Source organism: Leucopleurus acutus, assembly GCF_964270905.1.
Source record: "Leucopleurus acutus genome assembly, chromosome: 4".
NCBI lineage: Eukaryota > Metazoa > Chordata > Mammalia > Artiodactyla > Delphinidae > Leucopleurus > Leucopleurus acutus.
Genome location: NC_139146.1, coordinates 31,951,473 through 31,966,630, shown reverse-complemented (window position 1 = coordinate 31,966,630; position 15,158 = coordinate 31,951,473). Strand labels below are relative to the sequence as shown.

Below are 15,158 nucleotides of genomic sequence, written 5' to 3'. Positions count from 1 at the left end.
GTAAATTCCTCAAGGACAGAAACACAGCTGGTTAAGCTCTGTAGTGCCAGTGCCCTAGAAGGTGACTAACTACAGTAGCGGGCTTTTAACAGATATCGGATTGATGATGGATAATGAAAGAATGAATAATGAAGGGATGAGAGGGAAGCCAGAAGCAGAGCAATAGGACTAGCTCAAGAGCTCAGAAGTTGGTTAACCAACAGAAAAATGAAGAAGAGCAGAAAGATGAAGTACGAAACCTTCTGGGATTAGGTCTCATTGACCTGCAGAGAGTACACCAATACATATGAAGAAAAACATCAGAGCTGGGCAGTTAGCAATTCATTTTATTTCTATCTATTCAGCTAAAATGCTTATGTAAGGGAAATAAATTAGGAAAGCAAGTCCCAGACTAATCATCTGGTAAACATTTTATAATATGGAAAAATTCAAAGGCTAAACATTCATAGTATATTCAGATATAGGTAATTTTTATTTAAAAGTTGTATGCCTAGCATATCCAGTAAGAAATACTAGATGAAAGAGTTTTATGGTAATAGAATTTTAAAAGTCAATTGTGGGTTGAGAAATCACAAGCCACAGTTAGCACAGAATGAGGAGCAATGATACAACGCCGACTGTGTACCACCATATCAGGAGCTCCTGTGCAGCACTGAACAGCAAAGGCAGGAACCCCATGACTGGGGAGAAAGGAACTACTGACCCCCACATGAAGGCCAGATCCTCTTCAGCTAAATAAACTGTGACCCTCCACTAGGAAAGGGGAAGTATGGAGAAAGGAGCAGAGAAGGGAAGAAAAATAACTTCTAAAAACTGAGATTAAACTAAACTCAGAGAATCACGCACCTAGTGGGCCTGATAACATCAAACCTCTTTACGTTTCCATATGTTCAGGAACGAGACAAAGGTCGTTATGTCCTGGAACCTTCACCTACCTAAAATTCAACCATAAGATGTCATCAAGTTATCACAGGGGAAATCTGGACTCTCTAAATGTTCAGGAAAAGTTAAATACATTATGTAACTCAACTTAAAAATATACTGATGCCAAGTTGTAGAGCTGAATAACCAAGGCTGAATTTCCTCTATAAGGCATTTGTGTGTTAAAATTACAGGTAAAATAAAAGATTGTTTGTCTCTCAAGCCTCCTGTGGTTTAGACTGACTGGAATACTTCACATGTGATACATATATGGTGCCCCCCACAGCACCTAACACAGTGACACACGTGCACAGAAAACCGTCAGTGCTATAAAGAATTTAAAATGCACGTATTCAGCACTTAATGTATTCAACAACACATTAAAAGGATCATAAACCTTGATCAACTGGGATTAATCCCAGGGATGCAAGGATGGTTCGATATCCACAAATCAATCGATGTGATATGCCACATTACCAAGATGAACAATAAAAATTACATGATCATCTGGATAGAGGCAGAAAAAGCTTCTGACGAAGTTCAACATCCATTTACGGTAAAAACTCTCAACAAAGTGGTTATAGAGAGAACACACCTCAATATGATAAAGGCCATATATGATAAGCCCACAGCTAACAGCATACTCAATGGTTAAAGCATTTCCTCTAAGATCAGGAACAAGACAAAGTTGTCTACTTTCACCATTTTTATTCAACATAGTAATGGAAGTCTTAGTTACAGCAATCAGACAAGAAAAATATATAAAAGGCAACCAAACTGGAAAGGAAGAAGTAACACTGTCACTGCAGATAACACGATACTTTACACAGAAAATCCTCAAGACACTACCAAAAACTACTATAGCTAATCAACGAATCTCGTAAAGGTGGAGGACACAAAATTAATATATAGAAATCTGTTGCATTTCTATACAGTAAAAATGAGCTATAAGAAAGAGGAATTAAGAAGATAATTCCATTTACGATCACATCAAAAAGAATAAAATAGGAATAAATCTAACTAAGGAAGTAAAAGACTTCTCAGAAAACTATAAGACACTGATGAAAGAAACTGAAGATGACACGAACATGCAAAGATATACCTTGGTCATGGACTAGAAGAATTAATATTGTTAAAATGACCACACTACCCAAGGCAATCTACAAATTCACTTCAATTCCTAACAAAATACTAATGGCATTTTTTACAGAACTGGAAAAAATAATTGTAAAATTTGTATGGAAACACAAAAGACCCCAAACACCCAAAACAACCTTGAGAAGGAAGAACAAAGCTGGAGGTATCATACTCCCTGATTTCAAACTACACTATAAAGCTACTGTCATCAAAACAGTATGGTACTGGTACAAAAACAGACATAGATCAAAGGAACAGAACAGAGAGCCCAGAAATGAACCCACACTTATATGGGCAATTAATAAATGACAAAGGAGCCAAGAATATACAATGGGAAAAAAGACAGCCTCTTCTATAAATGATTTTGGGAAAAGTGGACAGCTACTTGCAAAAGAATCAAACAGGAGCAGAAGCAAGAACTACAATCCTGCAGCCTGTGGAACAAAAACCACATTCACAGAAAGACAGACAAGATGAAAAGGCAGAGGGCTATATACCAGATGAAGGAACAAGATAAAACCCCAGAAAAACAACTAAATGAAGTGGAGAGAGGGAACCTTCCAGAAAAAGAATTCAGAATAATGATAGTGATGATCCAGGACCTTGGAAAAAGAATGGAGGCAAAGATCAAGAAGATGCAATAAATGTTTAACGAAGAACTAGAAGAATTAAAGAACAAACAAACAGAGATGAACAATACAATAACTGAAATAAAAACTACACCAGAAGGAAGCAATAGCAGAATAACTGAGGCAGAAGAACGGATAAGTGACCTGGAAGACAGAATGGTAGAATCCACTGCTGCGGAACAGACTAAAGAAAAAAGAATAAAAAGAAATGAAGACAGACTAAGAGACCTCTGGGACAAGGTTAAACACAACAACATTCGCATTATAGGGGTCCCAGAAGGGGAACAGAGAGAGAAAGGACCCGAGAAAATATTTGAAGAGACTATAGTAAAAAACTTCCCTAACATGGGAAAAATAGCCACCCAAGTCCAGGAAGCGCAGCAAGTCCCATACAGGATAAACCCAAGGAGAAACACGCCGAGACACACAGTAATCAAATGGGCAAAAATTAAAGAAAAATTATTGAAAGCAGCAAGGGAAAAAAGACAAATAATACACAAGGGAACTCCCATAAGGTTAACAGCTGATTTCTCAGCAGAAACTGTACAAGCCAGAAGGGAGTGGCATGATATACTTAAAGTGATGAAAGGGAAGAACCTACAACCAAGATTACGCTACCCAGCAAGGATCTCGTTCAGATTCGATGGAGAAATCAAAAGCTTTACAGACAAGCTAAAGCTAAGAGAATTCAGCACCACCACACCAGCTCTAAAACAAATGCTAAAAGAACTTCTCTAAGTGGGAAACACAAGAGAATAAAACAACCTACAAACCCAAAACAATTAAGAAAATGGTCATAGGAACATACATATCGATAATTACCTTAAACATGAATGGATTAAATGCTAAAACCAAAAGACACAGGCTTGATGGATGCATACAAAAACAAGACCCATATATATGCTGTCTACAAGAGACCCACTTCAGACCTAGGGACACATACAGACTGAAAGTGAGGGGATGAAAAAAGATATTTGATGCAAATGGAAATCAAAAGAAAGCTGGAGTAGCAATACTCATATAAGATAAAATAGACTTTAACATAAAGAATGTTACAAGAGACAAGGAAGGACACTACATAATGATCAAGGGATCAATCCAAGAAGAAGATATAACAATTATAAATATATGTGCACCCAACATAGGAGCACCTCAATACATAAGGCAACTGCTAACAGTTATAAAAGAGGAAATCGACAGTAACACAATAATAGTGAGGGATTTTAACACCTCACTTACACCAATGGACAGATCATCCAAAATGAAAATAAATAAGTAAACAGAAGCTTTAAATGACACAATAGACCAGATAGATTTAACTGATATTTATAGGACATTCCATCCAAAAACAGCAGATTACATTTTCTTCTCAAGTGCGCACGGATTATTCTCCAGGATAGATCACATCTTGGGTCACAAATAAAGCCTCAGTAAATTTAAGAAAATTGGAATCATATCAAGCATCTTTTTGGACCACAATGCTATGAGATTAGAAATGAATTACCGGGAAAAAAATGTAAAAAACACAAAGACATGGAGGCTAAACAATACGTTACTAACTAACCAAGAGATCACTGAAGAAATCAAAGAGGAAATCAAAAAATACCTAGAGACAAATGACAATGAAAACACGATGATCCAAAACCTATGGGATGCAATAAAAGCAGTTCTAAGAGGAAAGTTTATAGCTATACAAGCCTACCTCAAGAAACAAGAAAAATCTCAAGTAAACAATCTAACATTACACCTAAAGCAACTAGAGAAAGAAGAACAAACAAAACCCAAAGTTAGCAGAAGGAAAGAAATCATAAAGATCAGAGCAGAAATAAATGAAATAGAAACAAAGAAAACAATAGCAAAGTTCAATAAAACTAAAAGCTGGTTCTTTGAGAAGACAAACAAAATTGATAAACCATTAGCCAGAATCATCAAGAAAAAGAGGGAGAGGACTCAAATCAATAAATTTAGAAATGAAAAAGGAGAAGTTACAACAGACACCACAGAAATACAAAGCATCCTAAGAGACTACTACAAGCAACTCTATGCCAATAAAATGGACAACCTGGAAGAAATGGACAAATTCTTAGAAAGGTATAACCTTCCAAGACTGAACCTGGAAGAAACAGAAAATATGAACAGACCAATCACAAGTAATGAAATTGAGACTGTGATTAAAAATCTTCCAACAGGGCTTCCCTGGTGGTGCAGTGGTTGAGAGTCCGCCTGCCGATGCAGCGGACATGGGATCGTGCCCCGGTTCAGGAAGATCCCACATGCCGCGGAGCAGCTAGGCCCGTGAGCCATGGCCACTGAGCCTGCGCATCTGGAGCCTGTGCTCTGCAACGGGAGAGGCCACAACAGTGAGAGGCCCGCGTACCAAAAAAAAAAATCTTCCAACAAACAAAAGTCCGGGACCAGATGGCTTCACAGGTGAATTCTATAAAACATTTAGAGAAGAGCTAACACCCATCCTTCTCAAACTCTTCCAAAAAGTTGCAGAGGAAGGAACACTCCCAAACTCATTCGATGAGGCCACCATCACCCTGATACCAAAACCAGACAAAGATACTACAAAAAAAGAAAATTACATACCAATATCACTGATGAATATAGATGCAAAAATCCTCAGCAAAATACTAGCAAACAGAATCCAACAACACATTAAAAGGATCATACACCATGATCAAGTGGGAATTATCCCAGGGATGCAAGGATTCTTCAATATATGCAAATCAATCAATGTGATACACCATATTAACAAATTGAAGAATAAAAACCACATGATCATCTCAATAGATGCAGAAAAAGGTTCTGACAAAATTCAACACCCATTTATGATAAAAACTCTCCAGAAGTGGGCATACAGGGAAGCTACCTCAACATAATAAAGGCCATATATGACAAACCCACAGCAAACATCATTCTCAATGGTGAAAAATTAAAAGCATTTTCTCTAAGATCAGGAATGAGACAAAGATGTCCACTCTCACCACTATTATTCAACACAGTTTTGGAAGTCCTAGCCACAGCAATCAGAGAAGAAAAAGAAATAAAAGGAATACAAATTGGAAAAGAATAAGTAAAACTGTCACTGTTTGCAGATGACATGTTACTATACATAGAGAATCCTATATATGCCACCAGAAAACTACTAGAGCTAATCAATGAATTTGGTAAACTTGCAGGATACAAAATGCACAGAAATCTCTTGCAGTCCTATACACTAATGATGAAAAATCTGAAGGAGAAATTATGGAAACACTCCCATTTACCATTGCAACAAAAAGAATAAAATACCTAGGAATAAACCTACCTAGGGAGACAAAAGATCTGTATGCAGAAAACTATAAGACACTGATGAAAGAAATTAAAGATGATACCAACAGATGGAGAGATATACCATGTAATTGGATTGGAAGAATCAATATTGTGAAAATGACTGTACTACCCAAAGCAATCTACAGATTCAATGCAATCCCTATCAAATTACCAATGGCATTTTTTATGGAACTAGAACAAATCATCTTAAAATTTGTATGGAGACACAGAAGACCCCGAATAGCCAAAGCAGTCTTGAGGGAAAAAAACAGAGCTGGAGGAATCAGACTCCCTGACTTCAGACTATACTACAAAGCTACAGTAATCAAGACAATATGGTACTGGCACAAAAACAGAAACAGAGATCAATGGAACAAGATAGAAAGCCCAGAGATAAACCCACACACCTATGGTCAACTAATCTATGACAAAGGAGGCAAAGACATACAGTGGAGAAAAGACAGTCTGTTCAGTAAGTGGTGCTGGGAAAACTGGACAGCTACATGTAAAAGAATGAAATTAGAACACTCCCTAACACCATACACAAAAATAAAGTCAAAATGGATTCGAGACCTAAATGTAATACCAGACACAATAAAACTCTTAGAGGAAAACATAGCAAGAACACTCTTTGCCATAAATTACAGGAAGATCTTTTTTGATCCACCTCCTAGAGTAATGGAAATAAAAACAAAAATAAACAAATGGGACCTAATGAAACTTCAAAGCTTTTGCACAGCAAAGGAAACCATAAACAAGACCAAAAGACAACCCTCAGAATGGGAGAAAATAGTTGCAAACGAATCAACGGACAAAGGATTAATCTCCAAAATATATAAACAGCTCATGCAGCTCAATATTAAAGAAACAAACAACCCAATCGAAAAATGGGCAGAAGACCTAAATAGACATTTCTCCAAAGAAGACATACAGATGGCAAAGAAGCACATGAAAAGCTGCTCAACATCACTAATTATTAGAGAAATGCAAATCAAAACTACAATGAGGGGCTTCCCTGGTGGCGCAGTGGTTGAGAGTCCACCTGCCGATGCAGGGGACGTGGGTTCGTGCCCTGGTCCGGGAAGATCCCACATGCCATGGTGCGGCTAGGCCCATGAACCATGGCAGCTGAGCCTGCGCGTCCAGAGCCTGTGCCCTGCAGCGGGAGAGGCCACAACAGTGAGAGGCCCGCGTACCACAAAAAAAAAAAAAAAAAAAAACTACAATGAGGTATCACCTCACACCAGTTAGAATGAGCATCATCAGAAAATGTACAAACAACAAGTGCTGGAGAGGGTGTGGAGAAAAGGGAACCCTCTTGCACTGTTGGTGGGAATGTAAACTGATACGGCCACTATGGAGAACAGTAGGGAGGTTCCTTAAAAAACTAAAAACAGATTTACCATATGATCCAGCATCCAACTACTGGGCATATACCCAGAGAAAACCATATTTCAAAAAGACACATGCACCCCAATGTTCATGGCAGCACTATTTACAATAGCCAGGTCATGGAAGCAACCTAAATGCCCAATGACAGACGAATGGATAAAAGTTGTGGTATATATATACAATGGAATATTACTCAGACATAAAAAGGAACGAAATTGAGTCATTTGTTGAGACATGGATGGATCTACAGACTGTCATACAGAGTGAAGTAAGTCAGGAAGAGCAAAACAAATATCATATATTAACACATGTAGGTGGAACCTAGAAAAATGGTACAGATGAGCTGGTTTGCAGGGCAGAAGTTGAGACACAGATATAGAGAAGAGACATATGGACACCAATGGGGGAAAACTGCATTGGGGTGGGGATGGTGGTGTGCTGAATTGGGCGATTGGGATTGACATGTATATACTGATGTGTATAAAATTGATGATTAATAAGAACCTGCAGTATAAAAAAACAAACAAAACAACTAATACTAAACTTTCATTGGGTTATTTGTATGGAAATATGTTAATATAAATGTTTCAGACATTACATGAAATTTCTAAAAATCTTATATGTTCTGGTATAATGTTATAAGTCATAATTCTAGTTATTACTTTAAAATGTATACCTCAGAAATAACTAAATTTCCTTGTCAATTGCATTATTATGAACTTTCATCAAATCTTTAACCGTGGTCATTTTTAAGTCTTTTGTCATTCACAGACAGTTCTGGGTGTACTCTGAGGCTTTTGCAAAAATGTTCCATAAGGGTTTCATCTTCAAGGAATTCATGGAAAAGACTCTGACAAGTACAGGTTTCTGGTAACTGCTGAACTGAATGAATAAGCATTTTCAGAACTCTAATGGAAAACTGATGAACTCATAAAAGTGCTAACAAAAGATCAACATGAAAAAAAATTAATTACATGGGACTAAGTGAACTGATGAGGATGATTATAATTTTTGTGACTTTCTGTCTGAATTAAAAAAAAAAAATCCCACAAGGACTTAGAGGCAAAAAATATACAAATCAATTTTCACTGCAAAGTAAAGGAGCTGTTACAGTGGATTATTACTGGACTGAATGTCAATATTATGACATAGTATGAGTGTGCTTCGTGTTTGGTAATTACATTCATTGTTGCCTTTGTTGTGGTCATCCATTTACAATGCTTGGTGTCAGTCTATCTCTTGTAAAAATAAAATACATCATGTGTGTGTCTGTGTGTGTGTGGGTGGGTGTGTGTGTGAAAAAATAATTATTTTTAAAAAAGAATCACACCGGGACTACTTTCTCACACCATACACAAAAATAAATTCAAAATGGGTTAAAGACTTAAATGTAAGGCCTGAAACCATAAAACTTCTACAAGAAAACATGGGCAGTATGCTCTTTGGTCTTAATAGTATTTTTTTTTTTTGGCTATGTCTGCTCAGGCAAGGGAAACAAATGCAAAAGTAAACAAATGGGACTACATCAAACTAAAAAGCTTTTGCACAGCAAAGGAAACTATCAACAAAACAAAAAGGCCACCTACTGAATGGGAGAAGATATTCGCAAATGATATAGCTGGTAAGGGGTTTCTATCCAAAATATACAAAGAACTCACACAACTAAGATCAAAAAAACCAAACAGGGCTTCCCTGGTGGCACAGTGGTTGAGAGTCCGCCTGCCGATGCAGGGCACACGGGTTCATGCCCCGGTCAGGGAGGATCCCACATGCCGCGGAGCGGCTAGGCCCATGAGCCATGGCCGCTGAGCCTGCGCGTCCGGAGCCTGTGCTCCACAATGGGAGAGGCCACAGCAGTGAGAGGCCCACGTACCGCAAAAAGAAAAACAAAAACCAAACAATCCGATTAAAAAATGGGCAGAGGATCTGAGGATCTGTTTTTCTAAAGAAGACATGCAGTTGGTGAACAAGCACATGAAAAGATGCTCAACATCACTAATGATCAGGGAAACACAAATCAAAACCACTATAGAGATAACACCTCACACCTGACAGAATGGCTATTAACAAAAACACAACAAATGACAAGTATCGTCGATGATGTGTGGAAAAGGGAACCCTCATACACTATTGGTGGAAATATAAATTGGTGCAGCCACTATGGAAAACAGTATGGAGATTCCTCAAAAACTTACAAATAGAACTATCATATGATCCAGCAATACCTCTCCTAGGTATTTATCCAAAGAAAATAAAAACACTAATTAGAAAAGCTATACACACCCCTATGCAGCATTATTTACAACAGCCAAGAAATGGATGCAACCCAAGTACCCATCAATAGATGAATGGATAAAGTTGTGGTATATGTATATAATGAAATATTACTCAGCCATAAAAGAGAATGAAATCTTGCCATTTATGACAATATGGATGGACCCATAGGATACTATACTAAGTGAAATAAGTCAGACAGAGAAAGACAAATATTGTATGATTTCACTTTTATGTGGAATCTAAAGAACAAAACAAATGAACAAACTTAACAAAACAGAAACAGAGTTATTGATAGAGAGCAAAAAGATTACCAGAAGAGAGGGGACTGGGGGAGGAAGAAAGAAATAGGTGAGGGTGATTAAGAGGTACAACCTTACAGTTGCAAAATAAATGAGTCATGAGTATGAAATATACAGTGTGGGAAATACAGTTAATAACTAAGTAATATCTTTGTGGCAACGTAACTAGACTTATTATGGTTATCATTTTGAAATGTATAGAAAACATCAGTATGTTGTGTAACAGAAACTAACACAGTGTTATAAATTATACTTCAAAAACAAATGGACATACAAACAAACTCACAAAAAAAGAGATCAGATTTGTAGTTACCAGAGGCAGGGGGTGGGGGGAGAGGGAACTGGATGAAGGCAGTCAAAAGGTACAATCTTCCAGTTATAAGGTAAATAAGTACTAGGGATGTAAGGTACAACATTATAAATATAATTAACACCGCTGTATGTCATATATGAAAGTTTCTAAGAAAGTAAATCCTAAGAGTTCTTATCACACACACAAAAAAAATTTTTCTATTTCTTAAATTCTGTACCTACGTGAGATGATGGATGTTCACTAAACTTACTGTGATTATCATTTCGTGATGTACATAAGTCAAATCATTATGCTGTACACTGTAAACTTATACAATGCTGTATGTCAATTATATCTCAATAAAATTGGAAGAAAAAAAAGAATATAAAATACAAATGTTACTCCATATTACCATCACCCTTTTTTTGGAGGGGGAATGTTATGAGATGGATATAATTATTCTCTGGGGATTCCCTCTTGGACCTCCTCTTACCCGTTCCTGTAGAAGTTCCACAACCTGCTGGACACAGTCATTTACATCACAGGAGTCTGTTTTCAGCACCAATTCCGGGGCCTCTGGTTTTTCATATTCAGAATCAATCCCAGTGAAACCTATAAAAGGTAAAAGATAATAGAGGGAGTGGAAATTAAAATAGGTTTGTTTCCTCAGTGCAAGTCTCTGCTATGCTGAAGTTCATATTTATGCTGCCCCTTCTAAGTTACGGGGTTATAATATTGAAACTTCTTTCCTGGGAGAAGATTTCTAATTAAACTTTTGTTTCTTCTTTGAACACAAACAGTCGATCCTTCTTATTCGCAGTAGTTCTCTTCAATAAGTTGCCACACACACAAAATTAGTGAATACTGAACCACTGCTTCTAGCAGAAATGTGGGTTTGGTTTCCTGTGGGCCTCTAGTCACCAAATTTTTGTCAACCAATTAATATATTTGTTTTATGAGTGTTTCTGTTTAAAGACACCTTATTTCATATATAGCGCTGATTCATTAACACCGAACTCATGGCCAACAGCACCAGAACTCATGTCTGAACAAAGCTTATCTAACACATGTATTTTCTCCACAAGGCAGGTCAGCCTTCCTGCCCTTGGGAACACTGGACAGTACTTCAGCACTGTGCCGGGGGGTCATTTTAAACAGCAAAATCACCAACAAAAAGAAAAAAAAAAGTAAAACACATGGCACTAAACAGGCCATCAAAAGGACACTTCTTGGGCTTCCCTCGTGGCGCAGTTGTTGAGAGTCCGCCTGCCCATGCAGGGGACATGGGTTCGTGCCCCGGTCCGGGAAGATCCCACATGCCGCGGAGCGGCTGGGCCCGTGAGCCATGGCCGCTGAGCCTGCGCGTCCGGAGCCTGTGCTCCGCAACGGGAGAGGCCACAACAGTGAGAGGCCTGTGTACCAAAAAAACAAAACAGAACAGAAAAGGACACTTCTTTACAGTATGAGAGCTGATACACAAAAGCTTTGTTCAACTTCAGCTGGGAATGTATATTCCGGGTGACTAAAATTCTGCTGCCCTGTGTGTGTCTACAAGTGACAGCCAAAGTACTGTGGGTATATGGGTAACAAATTTTAGTGAGTAGGCACGCTTGCAAATCTGGAATCTTCCAATAATGAAGATTGATGATATTTCTATCACCCTTCCTTTTTTCTGTTAAGTAAATGCCTACATTGCCTGTGAAGAAAACAGGAATGAATACCAAGTAATCCAGAGCATCCCATTTCTCCACGGGAACACAGGATATAGTGCCGAAACCCTGGGCAGAAAACCAAACTCGACAAGATTTTTTTCCCTCTCAGTGCAAAAACCAACGCCAAGCCAATGTGTCCATTATATTCACCAGGATTATCTACAGCCGAATTGAAGCTCTGCAGGGTTCTTCTGCCATCACATGAAGTGTTCAGGCAAGACAGGTTAACTACTATTAGCTTAAGCAGAACATAAGTAAGGAATCCTGTTATATCACCAAAAATGTTCCACAATCAAATGTAACCCATTTAGATATTAACCACTATTTAGATTTTCCCTATCTGTACATGTGCTACCGTGTAACTGCCTAGAAGAGAAAGAACACATGATGTTAACCACAGAATGGGCTGGCTGAGCTGAAGATATGCTATTCCTATCTTTCATATTATTCCATACCTAAGTCATTCGAGATCTGTCTGCCTTGGAATGCCAAGTCATTCTTGGGTTAGAATGGTCAACATGAACTTAAAATCATTACTAAAAAGCTTTAAAATAAACACTACAAGTCTATAGCCCATCTATTTCATTTTTTTTTCTATTTCATATTTTTAAGTATCACATGAAGTTCTGAACCCAAGAAGAAATTTTTGCATTACCAATATTCCCAACAGTATTAGTGGTGAGTCACAGTAAAATACGTGGGGAAAAAACAAACCTGGTTAAAACACTAGTTCTTAAGCTCTGATTCTCAAATGTGGCTACATGCTGGAATCACTGGGTCCCACCCTTAAGAGATTCTGATTTCAATGGTCTGCGGTACAGCCTTGGCACTAGATTTTTTAAGTCCCACCAGATAATGCTTATGTGCAGCAAAGCTTTGAGGATCATTGTGTTAGAAGACTTGGTTTAACATTTTAAAAGCCCAGGAAGTCTCTTCCTAGTTAATTTAGCCCATAAGTGATTACAGTAAATGTATACTGTGAGAAAAACGTTTATATTTAAGTAAATAATAACTACTTGAGCATTACTCATGAAAATAATCTAGGTATTTAAGAGTAGCTGACACAGGCATATATTTACAGTTTAGTAAATGTCATATAAAGGCCTATAAAAGCCTGAAGTCTGCTGAATGTATGCAATCTCACCTGTCCCTGAAATGTTTACCATCAAGGCTCTGAAATAGCATTGGTAGGAAACTTTTTAAGCACCATTCTTACGATGAGTAAATGATTTTGAAAACTGTCCAGTCAGGAACTCTAGAACCATGGCAAAACTAAAATAAATAAACGTGTGTACACACATGCACACAAGTATACATTAACCTAAGAACATTTTAACAATGTCTATTCAAAGGAGTTATGAAACACCTGGTAAACAAGTAAAACATAGAAAACTGAACTAATACAAGCACATTCCCAGATACAGAATGCAAACTGTAAGTGACTCAGGTATTTTGGATTCAGTCTTATTATTCATCTTTGCATCCCCAGCACCAGATATAAACCTTGCAAATAGAAAGCACTGATCAAAGTGTTGAACATCCAATTTCCACTCCACCTTCTAATCCATTCGAGAAGCATTTACTGTGTGTGTGTACCACGTATTAAGCTTTGGGCCACGCTCTGTGCTAAATTCTAAAAATACAAAAATGGTAAAGATGTTGTCCTGGCTCACAGGGTGCTTACTCCAGCTGAGCAAACAAATCTACCTCCCTCACCAATCCATCCTTGCAAAAACAACAAAAGCAACTACAGTTAAAATAAGTAAAAGATTCAGACTTCAGGATCCTGGACACACTGTTCTGCTTCTCTTTGCAGAAGTGCACACTGGCCGTCAACAGAGAGAGGGTGACCTAGAAATTAAATGGATAAACTGTTTTCCCTCCTGTTGTCATATATTATTCAGGTCAGGCAGCCTATTCTCACTGAGTCAAGAAAGTACAGGCTTAATGGGTGAAACTTGAGTCTCCATGATGGCAAGACTGGATACGAGCCCTGCCCAAGGAACCAGATTCACCACGGCCAGTGGAACTTGCCCCAACTGCTAATGGGCTCCCAGGTCCAAACAGAAGAGCCCAGAATAACAAGCATTTTCCTTCCTGTTCCACCTTTTCCTTTCTAGGGCCAGAAGCTGGTGCTAAAATCTACACTTCCTAGAGCTCCTGGGAGCTCCTGGAGTCTGAGGCTATCACACTCCCTGCTGGGAAGGCAAACAAAAGTTAGGGGCATGAATTGATCCCAAACAATGCTGAACCTACGTGCCCTCTGTTACTGTTAATAATAATACCGGTAATAGACCAGGGCTAATGTCAAAGGATATCTAAAAGATAAACAGAATGACTGGTATCAAGGGCGACAGCAGAACGGGTTCTAAATGTCTCTTTCTATGTCCAAATTTTCACCATAGTTGAAACTCTGGGAGCAGACCATAAAATCGAAAATACAAGCTGTATGTATTTTGATAAAATCACAGATATGTTAATTTAATCTAATGCAACAATCATACATAGAATGAATTTCAGACCATTCCAGGCACTATGATATAAATAAGAATGAGACATTTTCCTTGCTCTCAAGTTGCTTATAATTCAGGCATTTTTCCCAGCAGCTATGGAATGTCCTACATCTTCACTGGAACAAAGAGAACAGAAGTGGCAGCAACTATCCAACTAATAGCCAATCTAATGCTAGGTACCTAATTATACCAAATAGGCTTCCCGAAGTCCCAATCCTCTAAAACTGCCTTGTGAGTAGGATTTCAACCTGATCGATGATACTGAGTGTACACAGTGCCAGGTACTACTGGTAGGCCTGAGAGATACAACAGTGTAACAAGACCTGCTTTCTCTTCTCAAGTAGCTCCAAGTTGTTTGAAAACTTCCATCTCTTAGAAAAGATTATCAGTCTCAGATATGGTAAGATGAAACATCTAAGGAAAGACAAACTGGGAAAAAAATATTACTTACCTTTAATTTCTCCAGCCCGTGCTTTTTTGTAGAGTCCTTTGACATCCCTCTGTTCACAAACATGCAGGGGAGCATCAACAAACACTTCAAAAAAAGGTAAACTTGCACCCTCGTGAATTTGCCTTGCATTGTTGCGATCCTTAGAAAAAAGGCACATACAGAAACGTAATGAAGAGTGCTCATACGAATCAAGGGTACTGTATTAATGTCAAGGACA

General features: G+C 38.1%; 1 protein-coding gene across 3 annotated transcripts in view; it reads right to left on the bottom strand.

The window, feature by feature from the left end:
* The window catches only part of PAPSS1 (3'-phosphoadenosine 5'-phosphosulfate synthase 1), a 106,547-nt gene that overhangs the window by 68,572 nt on the left and 22,817 nt on the right, over positions 1–15,158 (bottom strand). For all 3 annotated transcript variants that reach the window (XM_082838055.1, XM_082838054.1, XM_082838056.1), the window contains 2 exons: positions 14,942–15,080; positions 10,759–10,877 (listed from right to left, as the gene is read on the bottom strand). In XM_082838055.1, coding sequence (XP_082694181.1) covers positions 10,759–10,877; positions 14,942–15,080 — 258 coding nt within the window. The remainder of the gene's footprint in view (positions 1–10,758; positions 10,878–14,941; positions 15,081–15,158) is intronic.